We start from the raw sequence: 18,169 nt of genomic DNA on the forward strand, positions 1-18,169 counted from the left end.
TAACGTGAATAAATTCGAATGCAAAATTATTAAGTTGCTTAACATGCTTAGGACTGTTAAGCCCTTTATCAAAGTTGGTAGTGGGCAAACCATTGATTCCTCTAAAGATATTAAGAGGAAGTCTAAAGGGACTTTATGAAAGCATCCAATATGGTTAAGACAGTCTAAGCGAATGACAAATATCAAATATAATGACCCTTGTTTTCATTGTAGAATGAAAGGTCATTGGTAGGAATATAGCATGGCTTATGTCTACTTCACGAGTTTCTTAGGTATTTGATACCAGATATAAATCTCATATTTATACAAATATGGAAAAACTTAAAAGAAGTAGACCACTACGAAAGGGAGAAGTTGACATACACGTTGGAGATGAGCAAATGTTGCTGCATTGTCTGTATGAATATACTTCTTGCCATTGCCTTTTGTTTTAGTATTGGAATTAGAGAAATGTCGCTTTATACCAATCATAGCTGGAACATTAAAATGAATTTCATGTTCGGACATGAACTATTTTAATGTTTATCTTAATAAGATCCTAATAGCTATGGTAAATTACAAAACGACGTTTATATTCTTTAATATTAAGGATTCTATAATGAGTATAGAAATTATAAAGCTTATATGCGATAATCTAATTATTACCTAAATCTGGCTTGACAGACTTTGTCATTTAGATAAAATGTAATTCCAAAGTTACATAAAGATGTATACTTGGGATTAATTGATTTTGACAAGTACAAATTATGCATGTACCATGACCAAATCTTTTTTTAATTGAAAAGAATAAAGGTCAGCATAATTACTGGTCTAATGCATGGTGATGCATATGGACTCGTGTCAATTAATGTCAGGTAATGTTTCTCTTATTTCATCAATAATCATGTATACTTGATGAAAACTCAAAACATGAAACTCTTAAAAAGTTCAAGGGATTCAAACTAGAAGTAAAGAAACAAATAGGTAAAGATACCCTCACATTAAGATTCGATCAAGTGAGAGTATCTTAAAGATAAAATCTAGATTATATAAGAGAGAATGAGATTCTCTTGCAGTGGACTCCTTCATATAGACTGCAGCAAGGTGATGTATCTAAAAAGAGAAATCGTTAATTATTAGATATAACGCGATTAATAACAAGCAATGCAAATCTTCCAAAATTATTTTGGAGTCATGCATTGATTGCAGTGTGCAACACACTAAATCATGTCCCATCTAAATTGGTTAACAGAACTCCATACGAGTTATGGAAAGACAATAGTCCCAATTTATCATATATGAAAGTTTGGGGTCATGACGCTTATTTGAAGCGCTTTGAATCGGATAAGTTTGACACTAAATTCGATAAATACGTATTTGTGGGGATATTCAAAGCAGACGTTTGAATATAAATTCTATTCTAATGAAGAAAGTCTTCATCTCACGACATATCGTCTTCTTAGAGAAAATGTTTACTCTAGGGGAGGACAGTGGGAGCAAAATAGAACTTGAAAAGTTTAAGAGTCCATAGATATAGTTAACCAAGTAGATAAATCCGAGTCTGATCTCATATCTGATATGGGACATACTTTGGATCAGGAAGTAAAGACTCCTAATGACATGACAGCTCTATATGAATCTAATAGGATTATTCGACCTTCAAGAAGGTGCGAATCCATGATTATTAATCAGGTATTAGTGATCCAGGATAATGAATCTGCTAGTTGCAACAAAATAAAGTCAAGTGTTGACTTAAAAGAGACAGCATGAGGCCATGATACTCGATATGAACTCGACGTATGTGAACAAGGTTTGGACCTTGGTTAAGCCTCCTGATGGAATAAAACCCATAAAGTTTTGTAAATAGTTTACAAGGAAAATGTCGATATGGAAGTGGATATCCATATATACAAAGCAAGGCTAGAAGCAAAGGTTAAGTGTTGACCTTGGTGAAACTTTTCTCCTGTGGACTTGCTGAAGTCCATTCGAGTTTTATTTACAACAGTTGCATATTGTAACTAAAGGTTAAGATAAGTCTCTATGGAGTTGAAATCTTCGATTTGATGAAAAAAGTCAAAGTGTTTAATTTTATCAAATTTGAAGTCGAATTGTGTATTTACAAGAAGATAGTGAGAGCATTGTCGTATTCCTAATATTATAGAAAACGACATCCCTATGTTTCAATCGTTGAAATAATGGTTGTTAAAGGATTTATTCATAAACGATATGAGATAAGCAACTTGATATATAGAAGTAGATTTAGAAGATTGCTTAACTCATCCCAATTTACATGGATGAAATCTTGAGAAGATTTCATATAGAGAAACTGGTTTACTCTTAAGCGGTATGTTGGAAAGGTTCAAAACGTGAAGCAACCGTTGATTCAATAGTAGAAACCTAATACATGGTTACTTCAGAAGTAGCAAAGAGTTGCAATATGGATCGTGATGTTCATAAATGAATTTGGAGTAGTTTCTGATATTGTTGATCACATACCATAGTATTGTGATAACAATAGAGCCATTGCGAAAGCAAAGGAACTAAAGTCTCATCAATGATCCAAACATGTATTAAGGCGGTATAATCTCATCAAAGAGATAATACATAGAAATGACGTAAAGAGAAGAACAAATTTTCACATTTAACAATATTGCAGATCCATGGACAAAGAGTTTTCGTAGTATAAATATGATCGTCATGTAGACTTATGATATTGGATACATAAGTGATTGGATCTAGTGCAAGTGGGAGTTTGTAAGTATTATGCCCTAAGTCCAATCAACTTTGGATATAAATACTTTTGATATATAATTAATGTAATTTAATAGCAGATCTATTATTTAATTAATAGACAATTAAATAAATAATAGAATTCGAAGATTCAAACCTCCGTAATTTGTTAATCACAAGAAGTTGTGATTGTGAGATACAAATTACATCTGATTGAATCTTAAATCATCCATGGTCGTAAGTAATAACGAGATACGGATATCGTTATTATGAATAGACCGTCACGTGTGGCATTTCTTACTTGTGAAGTAAGTAGCTGATCTCACAGGCTAAAGTGTGGTGACACTTAAATGAACACGTGGATGTTTTGTTGGAGACCCGCCGAGAGATTCCACATGGATAACTAACTGAGTGTCAGTGGTTAATCTCTAATGTTCGGTAGTGGAATTGGTCCTTTGACTTGAGGTCGTCATGGTACCTTATATGAGGACGGTCATACTTTGGCGATATTGGATGTTGCTCTGAAAAGAGCCACTAATACGACATCGTTCGGGTACGTCAAGAATCGTATGAAGGTTGTGATTGATCAATAAAGGATTCGTCACTCTTAGATAGTAGGAGATTATGATCTGCGTTTCATTCAATTAAGTCAATGATGAAATATTTGGCTAAGGTGTACTCATAAGTCGAAAAGAAGTTTTCGACTTATATTGACTTAATAGTGGAGTGAAAGATATGATCGACATTCGAGATTGACACACTTTCATATCCCGTAGTTGATCGGATCATATTGAGAAAGGGATTATAGTTTCACGGTAAACAAACGAGTTTGGTTTTGTCAGACCACATGACATTTTCCGTCACATGTATTGCCCTGACACATTGTTAGATGTCAATCAGAGACAACGAGTATGAATTGACGATAAATTAAAATGGTGTTTTAATTTATCAAATTTTAATTAGATCAAAATAATATTTCACGTCGTTAGGCATCGTGATCGGGAGCCTGATGGGTCACACACAAAAAAAAAATTGAAAGATTGCAATTTATCAATTAATTAATTTAACAATCGTTGGATAAATTAATTAATTGGGTTGGTTATTTATAAGCTCGAATTAATTAATTGGATTAATTAATTTATGGATCGGATTTAATTAAATTGTTTAATTAAATATTGGACCGGACCGGGCCAGGCTCGTTTGGGCTTATATAAATAAAATGTTGGGGTTTTCAATTCATATGGTTTTCATTATTCTTGCTGGCACAAGAGAAAACCCTAGAAGCTGCAATCTTATTCTCTGTGTGGATCACCGTTGGAGGCTGGACAATTGGACAGCTGTGGTGGCGAATCAAGATTGCTGGAACGAGAAGAAAAGTAAAAGGTTTGCAGAATTCTTTAAAGGTACTATATTTATCACGATTTCTATCTAAACACAAAGGGATCTTCGGTGGGAATCGAAATAATTTTAATTTTTCGCTGTGCATGTATAAGTAGATTCCCAACAGTTTGAGCCCCATTTTGGGGGGAAAAATGAATTTTGAATTAGTGTATTGATGGAAAATGTGTGGTTAAAAAATAAGGAAAAATTTTGAATTTACGTGTAATATTATTTTATTGAAAAATATGTGATTGAAATGGTGTCAAAATACTGTTTAAAAATGTATTTTTTGAAAAGAATGAGACTCAAACAAGGGTTAAAGTAGGACTCTTTATGTCGAAGAAAAGTATTATTCCAATTAATTGCACATAAGATCCATATTAACATCCTTATCTCCACCAAATTTGTCGATGAATATCTTGACCTTTAACAACCCAACAATTAGGGTGCATTTGATTGCAAGCATGGAAAGAAAATAAATTCTAAGCAATTCAATTGTGTAGAACTTATTTGGATGTAAATTATCAATTAAATGTATTTGATTTATTTATTTTTCAATTGAGAAATATTATACTTGTCCGTTTTTTATTGATGGATGGATGATAGAGAGAAAGAGAAAGTGAATTCCCTAAAAAATAAAATATCATTTCTCTTAAAGAAAATATTTTTCTTGATTTTGAGAAAAATACGGTCACGTGACCAAAAGTAGGAAAATGTTTTCTATGACAAATACGTTAATCAGTAGGAATTTAGGTGTTTTTCATAGAAAATATTGACAATCTAATGTACCCTTAGAATCATAAAAAGACCACTTCTCTTGTAAAATTTGCCTTCTAGCCTTTTGTAATAAAAATAAATAAATTAATATTTATTACTATAAGCTTCGAAGATATTAGAATCTATACATTTATCAAATTTCAATAAATCCCCAAGTTCAAAATTGGCTTCTATTTTGAAAGAATTATTAATATATTTATCAAAAACTTAACGTTAATACAAATGAAATGGATACTATTGTGGTTCTATCCAATGTCTAAAATAGAAAGTATATGTCACCATACCACTGCCTAAACAAGCCAATCTCATTACAAACAGTGCAAGCACAGAACCAAAGAATTCATAATTTATTCTCTGTTATTCTATCCTCGACTTCCCTCCGACCGAGATGGATGGGGCACCGCTTCTTGTTCGGAACTCAGATGAGTTGCAAGTTATCGGAGACGAAGGAGATTATCTCCCGATACGAGGGCTGAAACCATGGTGGAAAGTTTTCTGCATAGAGACTGTAAAGCTATGGAAAATCGGCGGCCCAATAGCCTTTCAAATCCTTTGTCAGTTCGGAAATGTCTCTGTCACCACCATGTTTGTCGGCCACATCGGAGATATCGAACTCTCCGCCTTCTCTATTGCTCTGTCCGTTGTCAGCACCTTCGCGTTTGGTCTCCTGGTTAGCCCCTCAACCCATATATAAACATGTAGATAAGACGTACACTTAATGAGACTGCAACTTTTTTTCTTGATGGAATTTTTGTTATTAGTATCATTTAGTTATCAATATTGCGATGATAACAAAGGATACAAATCAATGAGGTTTGATTATTGCAAAGGGATTGGTGACGGTGCTGCTGTCAAAAGTTAGAAAAATAAGTAAGTTAACAAGTAAATCAAATATGCATGGACAAAAAAAAAGAAGTTACTTTAACTGTTAGCAAATCATACCGCATCTGGATGAATCTTTTTCTTCTTATCGTTTTTATTTTATTTATTGTTGGATCACTTAATGACTTTATTCTTCATTACTTTTTCCATAAAAGTGGAATCTTGTTTTAAATTTAATATTTGGTTATTTACAGATTACAGTGATTAAGATTTTATTAAGATTATAGCTTCTCCTTCTATTCTATCATAATATATGAGGCTGTTTACTGTTCTTGTTTTTGTTCCTGTTTACCATAAGATCTATCATCTATGCTCTGATAGGGTTCTATATTAAAAGATCAATTTATTAAAAAAAGTAGTCCAAACTCTTATAAATTGATTTTAATTTTCATCTTTAATCAATGTGGGATATAGCATTTGCCTGATCTTGAAATTTGAGGCAAAAATTAGCCAAGCCTAATAAGAATTTTACAATATTTCTAGCTCGGTATGGGGAATGCCCTTGAGACGCTGTGTGGTCAGGCATTTGGTGCTGGACAAACTAATATGCTTGGTATATACATGCAACGTTCGATAATAATCCTCTTCTCCACTTGTCTTCTCCTGTTGCCCCTCTATGTGTTTGCGACCCCAATTTTGAAGCTGCTTGGACAAGAAGACGACATAGCAAATCCAGCAGGAGTATATACACTTCTGGTTGCCCCTCAATTGTTTTCCCTCGCAGTCACTTTTCCGACTCAAAAGTTTCTTCAAGCCCAGAGCAAAGTCCTCGTGCTTGCATGGATCGCAGCTTTTTCATTGGTTGCACAGACTTTTCTATGTTGGCTATTTATTTATGTATTCGGCTGGGGACCAGTTGGTGCAGCCATAGCATTCGACCTTACAAGTTGGTTCACGGCCTTTGCACAATTTGGTTATGTGGTTGGTTGGTGCAAGGATGGTTGGAAGGGATTTTCTTGGGCTGCGTTTAAAGATTTATGGTCCTTTGTGAGACTCTCCCTTGCATCTGCTGTCATGCTATGCCTCGAGATATGGTACATGATGAGTATCATTGTGCTAGCTGGAAATTTTGACAATGCCGTAACTGCTGTTGGTTCCCTTACCATTTGGTGAGTTTAACAAGTCCACATTTTAATGTAAAGATAAGAAATTTCACAAGCTCTCTTCCATGAACTGTCAATTTTAGTTATTACTTGCCTTAATTTTGTATGCTCGTTTTCTTTTCAGATGGTAATCTTTTCGTCTGGTGTAACATTTCAGCATGAACATTAATGGATGGGAAAGCATGTTGTTCATTGGAGTCAATGCTGCTATAAGGTGAAAAGCCAAAATATGCTTATCAAAACTTCTCTTTTGATTTTAGCTTGATTATGACTTCAATTGAAATCTAGGTGAGTGTGTTTTGTAAACATTTTTTCTGGAAACTTACATCCAACTGCCTAATTTCTTTCTATGCCAGTGTTCGTGTCTCAAATGAGCTTGGCTTAGGACATCCAAGAGCAACAAAATATTCTGTCTATGTCACAGTCTTTCAATCACTCTTGATTGGGATTTTGTGCATGATTATTGTCCTAGCAACGAGAAATCATTTTGGAATTATTTTTACACATAGCGAAACTATGCAACGTGCCGTTGCTCACCTTTCTGTACTCCTTGGAGTTACAATGCTTCTCAATAGTGTCCAACCCGTGATATCAGGTATTATTCAATTATTAATGAATGTCATTCAACAGTATATACAGACGATGTTCCCTTGCTCTGCCGTCTTAATTTTTTTCCTAGACATTTTGCAGGTGTTGCCATTGGAGGTGGGTGGCAAGCTCTAGTAGCCTACATCAACTTGGCTTGTTACTATGTTTTTGGTCTTCCTCTTGGATATTTTCTTGGCTATGTGGCTCATATAGGAGTGATGGTAAATAAACTTTTACTTCAACCTCTTCATTATGATAATGAGCATCAATATAATCAGAAAAAGAATGAGTCGAGAGAGAATTATGAATCAGACTTCTGAAATCTTATTCATCTTTTGCCATAATAATATCTCGGGTTTTCTGCTATAACTTGGTATATCTACTATACGCTTATTGACTGCAATCCTATAATGTATAATTTATCTGTTCTTAATAGAACTGTTTAAAGCATCTTATCTAATCCCCAACATTTATAGATGATTTGTTTTTCTTGGTTTAGTATTACTCAATATTTCCAAGAAATTCCTTTGTAGGGACTCTGGGGTGGCATGATAGCTGGAGTAGCTCTTCAAACCTTGCTGCTGCTCCTAGTACTTTACAAAACCAACTGGATAAAGGAGGTTCGTGTTAACAGTTTCTTCACATTGCTGAGAATATGAAAACAATATTTAGTCATGCTAATCATATTCTTAATGTTTCTTTCACATGTTGAGGATGCTTGCGCACACGTGTAGGCATGTTTTCACCTTTTTTTCTTCTCCTAAATTCTATAAAATATTTCATGTCTGTGTTGCACTCATCAGATTATGTCGCAGGTTATTCATATTTCTTAGTTTGGCTTAATTTTACCAGATTAACACATCATCTCTCATTTTTATGAAGAAATTACGAATTGCAGGTTGAGCAAACAACAGAGCGTATGCGGAAGTGGGGAGGGCAATACGTAAGAGAGAAATCACAAGGTGATCAGCTTCCATAAAAATGGAATACCTTGAAACTTTTATAAGAACTCTTGATAGTTAATTTCAATTTTTTTTTTTCTCATTTAAAATTTATCAGGGTGATCTGTACTTTAGTGTTCAATTTCTTTCATTTTGGAGCTCATAAAATCATATCAGACAGTCGAGAAAATGGTCTCTCCCATCCCCTTTCATTTATTGTTTAATGACATTTCGGATTGTCCCAAAACTTGGGGAAAATTATTAGTTTTGTTTTGAACTTATGTTCATGTTCGATTACCAGGTACTTTAGTCTTTTGATGTTGATTCATTCAATAGCCTGGGAGTATCGCCCAACTGGCATGCAGAATTCCCTGCTTGTCGCTTGCCAGTCACTCGAACGCATCGGGCAGCCGCCTTGGAGTCTAACATGGTCTTGCACGATCTCGTCCTGCCCAACATCAAACCTTCCCCGAACGTTTCTTTGACTCTTGAAAGCTCAATGTCTAATCACGAATTATTTAAAAATTCTCCAACAATCTACTATGTTGGAAAGGATCATGTTACTTATGTTGGGAATCTACTTATACATATACAGCGGAAAATTAAAATTATTTTGATTCCCACCGAGGATCTATTTGTGTTTAGATAGAAATCGTGATAAAGATTGTACCTTTGACGAATTCTGCAAACCTTTTGTTTTTCTTTTCGTTCCAGTAATCTTGATTCGCCACCCATAGCTGTCCAATTGTCCAGCCTCCAACGGTGATTCACACAGAGAATAAGATTGCAGCTACCAAGATTTTTCCTCTTCTGCCAGCAAGAATAATAAAAATCATATGGACCTCAAACCCTAGCCATGTATTTATATAAACTCAAACGGGCTCGGCCTGGTACGGTCCAATATTTAACTAATCCATTTAATTAAACCCGATCCGTGAATTAATTAATTCAATTAATTAATTCGGGAATATAAATAACAAATCCAATTAATTAATTTATCCAACAATTGTTAAATTAACCAATTGGCAATTTGCAATCTTCCAATTCTCTTTTGTGTGTGACCCATCAGGTTCCCGATCACGATGCCTAACGACGTGAAATATTATTTTGATCTAATTAAAATTGATAAATTAAAACACCCTTTTAATTTATCGTTAATTCACACTCACCGTTCCAGATTAATAACTAGCAATGTGTTAGGGTAATACATGTGACTGGAAATGTCATGTGGTATGACAAAACCAAACTCGTTCGTTTATCGTGAAACTATAATCATTTCGTCAATATGATCCAATCAATTACGAGATATGGAAGTATGTCAATCTCGATCATCGATCATATCTTTCACTCCACTATTAAGTCAATATAAGTCGAAAACTCATTTTCGACTTATAAGTACACATTGGCCAAGGATTTCATCATCGACTTAATTGAATGAAACGCAGATCATAACTCCTACTATCTAAGAGTGACAAATCCTTTATTAATCAATCACAACCTTCATACGATTCTTGACGTACCCGAACGATGTCGTATTAGTGGCCATTTGCAGAGCAACATCCAATACCGCCAAAGTATGACTGTCCTCATATAAGGTACTATGATGACCTCAAGTCAAAGGACCAATTCCACTAACGAACGTTAGAGATTAACCACTGACACTCAGGTAGTTATCCATGTGAAATCTCTCGACGGGTTTCCAATGTTTTATTCTATAACAAAATATCCACGTGTTCATTTAAGTGTCACCACACTTTAACTTGTAAGATCAGCTACTTACTTCACACGTAAGAAATTTCACACGTGATGGTCTATCCGTAATAACGATATCCATATCTCGTTATTATTTACGACCACGGACGATTTAAGATTCAATCAGATGTAATTTGTATCTCACAATCACAACTCCTTGTGATTAACAAATTACGAAGATGTGAATTTACGGACTCTATTATTTATTTAATTGTCTATTAATTAAATAATAGATCTGTCATTTAATTGCATTAATTATATATAAAAGTATTTATGTCCAAAGTTGATTGGACCTAGGGCATAAAACTTACAAACTCCCACTTACACTAAATCCAATCACTTATGTATCCAATATCATAAGTCTACATGACGATCATGTTTATACTACGACAACTCTTTGTCAATGGATCTGCAATATTGTTAAATGTGGAAATTTGTTCTTCTCTTTACATCATTCTATGTATTATCTCTCTGATGAGATTATACCGCCTTAATACATATTTGGATCATTAATGAGACCTTAGTTCCTTTACTTTTGCAATGACTCTATTGTTATCACAATATAATGGTATGTGATCAACAATATTAGGAACTACTCCAAGTTCATTTATGAACATCATGATTCAGATTGCAACTCTTTGCTACTTCTGAAATAATCATGTATTAGATTTCTACTATTGAATCAACGGTTGCTTCACGTTTGGAACCTTTCCAACATACCGCTCAAGAGTAAACCAGTTTCTCCATATAAAATCTTCTCAAGATTCCATCTATGTAAATTGTGATGAGTTAAGCAATCTTCTAGATCTACCTCTATAGGTCAAGTTGCTTATCTCATATCATTCATGAATAAATCATTTAACAACCATTATTTCAACGATTGAAATATAGGGATATCGTTTTCTATAATATTAGAAATACGACAATGCTCCCACTATCTTCTTGTAAACACACAATTCGTTTTCAAATTTGATAAAATCAAACACTTTGACTTTTTCTATCAAATCGAAGATTTCAACTCCATAGAGACTTATCTTAACCTTTAGTTACAATATGCAACTGTTGCAAATAAAACCCGAATGGATTTCAGCAAGGCCACAAGAGAAATGTTTCACCAAGATCAACACTTAACCTTTGCTATTAGCCTTGTTTTGTATATATGGATATTCACATCCACATCGACATTTTCCTTGTAAACTATTTACAAAACCTTATGGGTTTTATTCCATCAGGAGGCTCAACCAAGGTCCAAACCTTGTTCACATACGCCGAGTTCATCTAAAGTATCATGGCCTCTTGTTGTCTCTTTTAAGTCAACACTTGACTTTATTTTGTTGCAACTAGCAGGTTCATTATCCTGGATCACTAATACTTGATTAATGATCATGGATTCGCACCTTCTTGAAGGTTGAATGATTCTACTAGATTCACATAGAGTTGTCATGTCCTCAGTAGTCTTTACTTCCTGATCCAAAGTATGTCCCATATCAGATATGGGATCAAACTCGAATTTATCTACTTAGTTAGCTATATTTGTGGACTCTTGAACTCTTTCAAATTCTATTTTACTTCCACTGTCCTCTCCTAGAGTAAACATTTTCTCTAAGAAGACGATATGTCGTGAGAAGAAGACTTTCTTCATAGTAATAGAATTAATATTCAAATGTCTCCTTTGAATATCCCCACAAATACGTCTTTATCAGATTTAATGTCAAACTTATCTGATTCAAGGCGCTTCAAATAAGTATCATGGCCCCAAGCTTTCATATAAGATAAACTGTGACTATTTCCTTTCCATAACTTGTATGGAGTTCTGTTAACCAATTTAGATGGGACATGATTTAGTGTGTTGCACACTGCAATCAATACATGACTCCAAAACAATTTTGGGAGATTTGCATGGTTTGTTATTAATCGCATTATATCTAATAATTAACGATTCCTCCTTTTAGATACACCACTTTGATGTATTGTATATGAAGGAGTCCACCGCTAGAGAATCTCATTCACTCTTAAATAATCTAGATTTTATCTTTAAAATACTCTCATTTGATCGAATCTTAATGTGTGGGTATCTTTACCTATTTGTTTCTCTACTTCTAGTTTGAATCTCTTGAACTTTTCAAGAGTTTCATGTTTGAATTTTCATCAAGTATACATGATCATTGATGAAATAAGAGAAACATTACCTGACATTAATTGAGACGAGTCCATATGCATCACCATGCATCAGACCAGTAATTATGCTGACCTTTTTTCTTTTCAAATAAAAGAAGATTTGGTCATTGTGTCAGACATGCATAATTTATACTTGTCAAAATCAATTAATCCCAAGTATACATCTTTATGTAACTTTGGAATTACATTTCATCTAAATGACAAAGTCTGTCATGCCAGATTTTGGTAATGATTAGATTATCGCATTTATGCCTTTTAATTTCTATACTCATCATAGAATCCTTAGCATTAAAGAATACAAACTTCGTTTTGTAATTTACCATAGCCATTAGGATCTTTATCAAAATAAACAAGAACAACTATTGTCCTTAACATTAAAATAGTTCATGTCGGAACATGAATTTCATTTTAATGTTCCAGCTATGGTTGGTATAAAGCGACGTTTCTTTAATTCCAATACTAAACCAAAAGGCAATGGCAAGAAGTATATTTATACAGGCAATGCATCAACCTTTGCTCATCTCCAACGTGTATGTCAACTTCTTCCTTTCGCAGTGGTCTACTTCCTTTTTAGTTTCTCCATATTTGTATAAATATGAGATTTACATCTGGTATCAAATACCTAAGAAACTAGTGAAGTAGACATAAGTCACGCAATATTCCTTCCAATGATATTTCATTCTATAATAAAACAAAGGGTCATTAGACTTGGTATTGTCCTTCGCTTTGACAGTCTCAATCATATTGGACGCTTTCACAAAACCCCTTTAGACTTCCTCTTAATATCTTTAGAAGAATCAATGACTTGCCCACTACTAACTTTGATGTTGGGCTTAATAGTTTTAAGCATGTTAAGCAACTTGATGAGTATGCATTCGAGTTTATTCATATCATAATTCATAATTAGTATGAATAACTCTATGACAGAGATTGCAAAGCTAAGTCAATACTTAGTTCACAGTTAATGATTGAACTCAATTGAGAGACTTTTCATGTCAATCATCTTAGTACAAGAGGATTGACTGAAAATTCTTTTGTCACTTTACATCAGTATAGTTGTTTGAAAGTCTCATATCCTTCCACACATGATTATTATCATACAATTCTTTGTAATGAAAAATCATGTGTTAACATCTATACTTTAAGTTACTTTTATAACTCAGGAGACATAGTTGCAGGTATCACATACATTGCAGCACTATTGTCATCATTGGGTTTATTATAGCAGCCACATCTTCCTTAATCGAGTCATCACCAGGTGTCTCTGGAAAATGGCTACTTAAAGACAACCATCTTTCTCATGTTTAAGAACAATTCTCAAATTGCAGTGCCAATCAAAAGATTTAATTTGGATGTTGGCATCCAGTGTGCCATTCAAAACAGATGGTTACTTAGATTCAATAAATATAAATGACGAAAAAAAAGGAAAGAATAATATATAAAATGTATCAATTAATTTAACATGGACTTTTATTAAATTAATTATGCTCCCACTATTTAAATAAAATTTATAACCCTCTTACATAAATTTATGGAGTCCGAACTTGACTCCCAGTGGGCTGAGATCCCATCTATTATATTAAAACCTTGAGTGTACTCAACAAGCCTTAATATAACATTTGGGTAGATACTATTATCAATTCTATCTCCATACAACTCCAATATCATTAAGCCAACAACTCTTTGTTTTCACACATCTTATGTGTTAGCTTAACATACCTCTAAAATTTATCCCCTTGAGTGTACTCAACAAAAGATAAATTTTAGTTAAGTCAAATCCATCATTCAGAAATATCAAATATTTCATAGTGTCAAACATATCCCTAATAAACCAGCCTTGAGTATACTCAACAAGTTGAGACAATCTGGGACTCTGATTTTTCACTATAATAATGGAAGGCGATTACAAATGTGACTTAATATTTTATGGAGGGATTTTGCATTCAAAACTCTCATCAACAACGATACAATATATATATATATATATATATATATATATATATATTATACATTTACCATGCAAATAAATATATATAACATAATATAATAGTGTGGACGATAATGAACTTTTACTATCTAGTCTTCCCGAGCCATAAGGAATACTAGTTGGTCAATTTCTAGGGGTATAGCATTGAACAGTGTCAATGCACCATCTCCATCGTCTCTTCCTCTTCTTGTCTCTTCAATTAGTCCAGTTGCAACCTGTATCCTATACTAATTGGCACGCAGGCCTAAATGAAATTGGACTCGTCGACCCACGGCAATAATAATAACAATAATGGACTCGCAGATCCAAAATGATCAAGATCTCGCAGGCCCAAAATAATAACAATAATAACGGGCTCGCAGGCCTAAAACAATTAAGAGCTCGCAGGCCCAGAAAACGACAAGAATAAAATTAACCATTCAACACATCCATATGGTCAAGTCCATAGTCGTCCACTAATAATACATTCATCACATAAATGTATACCTATATAATATCTAATATTATATGCAAATAATTTTCAAGTTTCTAGCAATTAAGTCGTCTAAACTCTTTTAGACAAAAGGATCGGAATAATTAAATAATTAATTAATCATATTAACCAATTATTTAATTAGCGGGTATATTTAATTAAAATCAAATTTTAATTAAATATCGAATTAGAGTCCAACTCTAATTCAACAATTATAGGGCAAGATAATTTAATTAAAATCAAATTCTAATTAAATATCAAATTACAGTCAAACTCTAATTTCAAAATTTAAGGCGGTTGAATTTAATTAAAATCAAATTTTAATCAAATAACAAAATTGGAGTCTAACTCTAATTCCAATATTTAGAGCGAATTAATTTTAATTAAAATCAAACTTTTAATTAAATACCAAATTAGAGTCTAACTCTAATTAGAACAAATTATAGGGTGAATTGATTTAATTAAAATCAAATTTTAATTAAATAGCAAATTAGAGTCAAACTCTATTTCCAAGAAAAAATTTAGGGCCTGACAATTTAATTAAAATCAAATTTTAATTAAATATCAAATTAGAATCCAATTCTAATTTCTAAAATATATTCGGATGAAAAATTAATTAAAATCAAATTTTAATTAAGTCCTAAATTAGAGTCCAACTTTAATTTAAATTGAGTCAATATTTTAAATTAGGATAACACTCCTAAATAAAATAAAATAAAATTCAATTGGGGTCAAAGTATAATATTTAAGTTAAAATCATATTTTAACGAAAATATAAAAAGTCGTCAATTTTGAATAAAATTTTAATTTGGGTCAAAATGAAAATTATAGGTTAAACCCATTAAATACAATTTTAAAACCATTTTAAAATTCAAATTCAAAATTACAAACAGAGCCCTTTAATTCTCGAAATTGCAAAGATGCCCTTCTTTAGAAAATTACATTTGAACCCTTTTACATAATTGCATTCTGGCCCAACTGAAAATCGTAAAGAGGCCCCTTCAATTTCTGAAATTGCATGGCAGCCCTCCATTTAAAATTTACCCATTGACCCCGAATTCAAATTACACATAAGGGCTCAAAACTTCGAAAATTTCAACTAAAGCCCCCGTCTCCAACAAGAAATCTAAAAGCCCTAGAAATTCACCCTTTTTCTTTTTCTTCGTACTCGGCCGCTCCTACTGTATTTTTTTTTGTTTTCTTTCTGCTCTAGCGCCAGCATAACCATCGGCGCCACAAAAGAAAAGGGGTAGTCTGGCAGCAGCAGCCCAAGCTGCTGCTAGATGGGCGTGCGACGGGTGCTGCTGCTGAGGCATCAGCAGCGCCTGACGCTGCCTTCTGGGCAGCGGCCAAGGGCGTTGTCACTGTCGACTGCCTTTGCCGACGGCAACAGTTGCCGCCGGTTGTACCCATCTCGAACCTTTTTTCTTTTTCTTTTTTATTTAGTTTTAGTCGTGAAATCATATTTTATAAAAATTAAGAAAACTAATTTTCTTTAATTGCTAGAAACATGAAAAATATGTACAATCAACATTTGATTATTCAATCATTCAAATCAATTCCTAATAAACACAAAGTAGACTCTGATACCACTGTTGGGAATCTACTTATACATGCACAGCGGAAAATTAAAATTATTTCGATTCCCACTTAGGATCCCTTTGTGTTTAGATAGAAATCGTGATAAAAATTGTACCTTTGACGAATTCTGCAAATCTTTTGCTTTTCTTTTCGTTCCACAATCTTGATTCGCCACCCACAGCTGTCCAATTGTTAAGCCTCCAACTGTGACCCACACAGAGAATAAGATTGCAACTACCAGGGTTTTTCCTCTTGTGCCAGCAAGAATAATGAAAACCATATGGATCTCAAACTCTAGTCATGTATTTATATAAACCCAAAAGGGCGGGGCTCGACCCGGTCCGGTCCAATATTTAACTAATCCATTTAATTAAATCCGATCTGTGAATTAATTAATTCAATTAATTAATTCGGGAATATAAATAACAAATCTAATTAATTAATTTATCCAACGATTGTTAAATTAACCAATTGGCAATTTGCAATCTTCCAATTCTCTTTTATGTGTGACCCATCAGGTTCCCGATCACGATACCTAACGACGTGAAATATTATTTTGATCTAATCAAAATTGATAAATTAAAACACCATTTTAATTTATCATCAATTCACACTCGCCGTCCCAAATTGACATCTAGCAATGTGTCAGGGCAATACATGTGACGGGAAATGTCATGTGGTATGACAAAATCAAACTCGTTCGTTTATCGTGAAACTATAATCCCTTCGTCAATATGATCCGATCAATTACGAGATATGGAAGTATGTCAATCTCGATCATCGATCATATCTTTCACTCTACTATTAAGTCAATATAAGTCGAAAACTCCTTTTCGACTTATGAGTACACCTTGGCCAAAAATTTCATCATCGACTTAATTGAATGAAACGTAGATCTTAATCTCCTACTATCTAAGAGTGACGAATCATTTATTGGTCAATCACAACCTTCATACGATTCTTGACGTACCCGAACGATGTCGTATTAGTGGCCCTTTGCAGAACAACATCCAACACTACCAAAGTATGATTGTCCTCATATAAGGTACCATGATGACCTCAAGTCAAATGACCAATTTCACTACTGAACGTTAGAGATTGACCATTAACATTCAGATAGTTATCCATGTGGAATCTCTTGGTAGGTCTCCAATGTTTTATTCTATAACAAAACATTCACGTGTTCATTTAAGTGTCACCACACTTTAGCTTGTAAGATCAGCTACTTACTTCACAAGTAAGAAATGCCACACGTGATGGTCTATCCGTAATAACGATATCCGTATCTCGTTATTACTTACGACCACGGACGATTTAAGATTCAATCATATGTAATTTGAATCTCACAATCACAACTCCTTGTGATTAACAAATTACGAAGATTTGAATCTACGGACTCTATTATTTATTTAATTGTCTATTAATTAAATAATAGATCTGTCATTTAATTGCATTAATTATATATAAAAGTATTTATGTCCAAAGTTGATTAGACTTATGGCATAATACTTACAACTTATACATGAAAATAGTACATAAAGGACTACATAAAATGATGTAAAGGGAAAAGATCAGATGAAAAAATTGTTAGTGTTTTAAATTGACAATTGGTAGAGTGACGTGTGACGTATATAATTCGTTATTAAAGTTTGATGCACCTATGGCAAAGTTCATGTTCAAAATGCATGAAGTTTTAAAAAACTCTCTCATAGTGACTTTACAAAAGGTGTGTGTTAAATGTTAACCAAGATGGCACGATAGAAAATCTTTGAACCATTAGCCTTGTGCAGTTAAATGGAAATACTCTATGCACTCGTTT

At 33.4% G+C, this 18,169-nt stretch overlaps 1 protein-coding gene across 1 annotated transcript; it reads left to right on the plus strand.

Annotated features, from left to right (window-relative positions):
- The first annotated feature begins 6,237 nt into the window (after positions 1 to 6,237).
- Positions 6,238 to 8,545, plus strand: LOC111402982 (protein DETOXIFICATION 35-like). The gene is made up of 6 exons (XM_023031317.1): positions 6,238 to 6,857; positions 7,009 to 7,065; positions 7,208 to 7,446; positions 7,542 to 7,660; positions 7,973 to 8,059; positions 8,338 to 8,545. The coding sequence occupies exons 1-6, from the start codon at positions 6,238 to 6,240 to the stop codon at positions 8,416 to 8,418; spliced, it is 1,203 nt and encodes a 400-aa protein (XP_022887085.1). The 3' UTR covers positions 8,419 to 8,545.
- The last annotated feature ends 9,624 nt before the right edge of the window (positions 8,546 to 18,169 follow it).

This window comes from Olea europaea, chromosome 11 (assembly GCF_002742605.1).
Source record: "Olea europaea var. sylvestris chromosome 11, O_europaea_v1, whole genome shotgun sequence".
In the NCBI taxonomy this organism is placed as follows: domain Eukaryota; kingdom Viridiplantae; phylum Streptophyta; class Magnoliopsida; order Lamiales; family Oleaceae; genus Olea; species Olea europaea.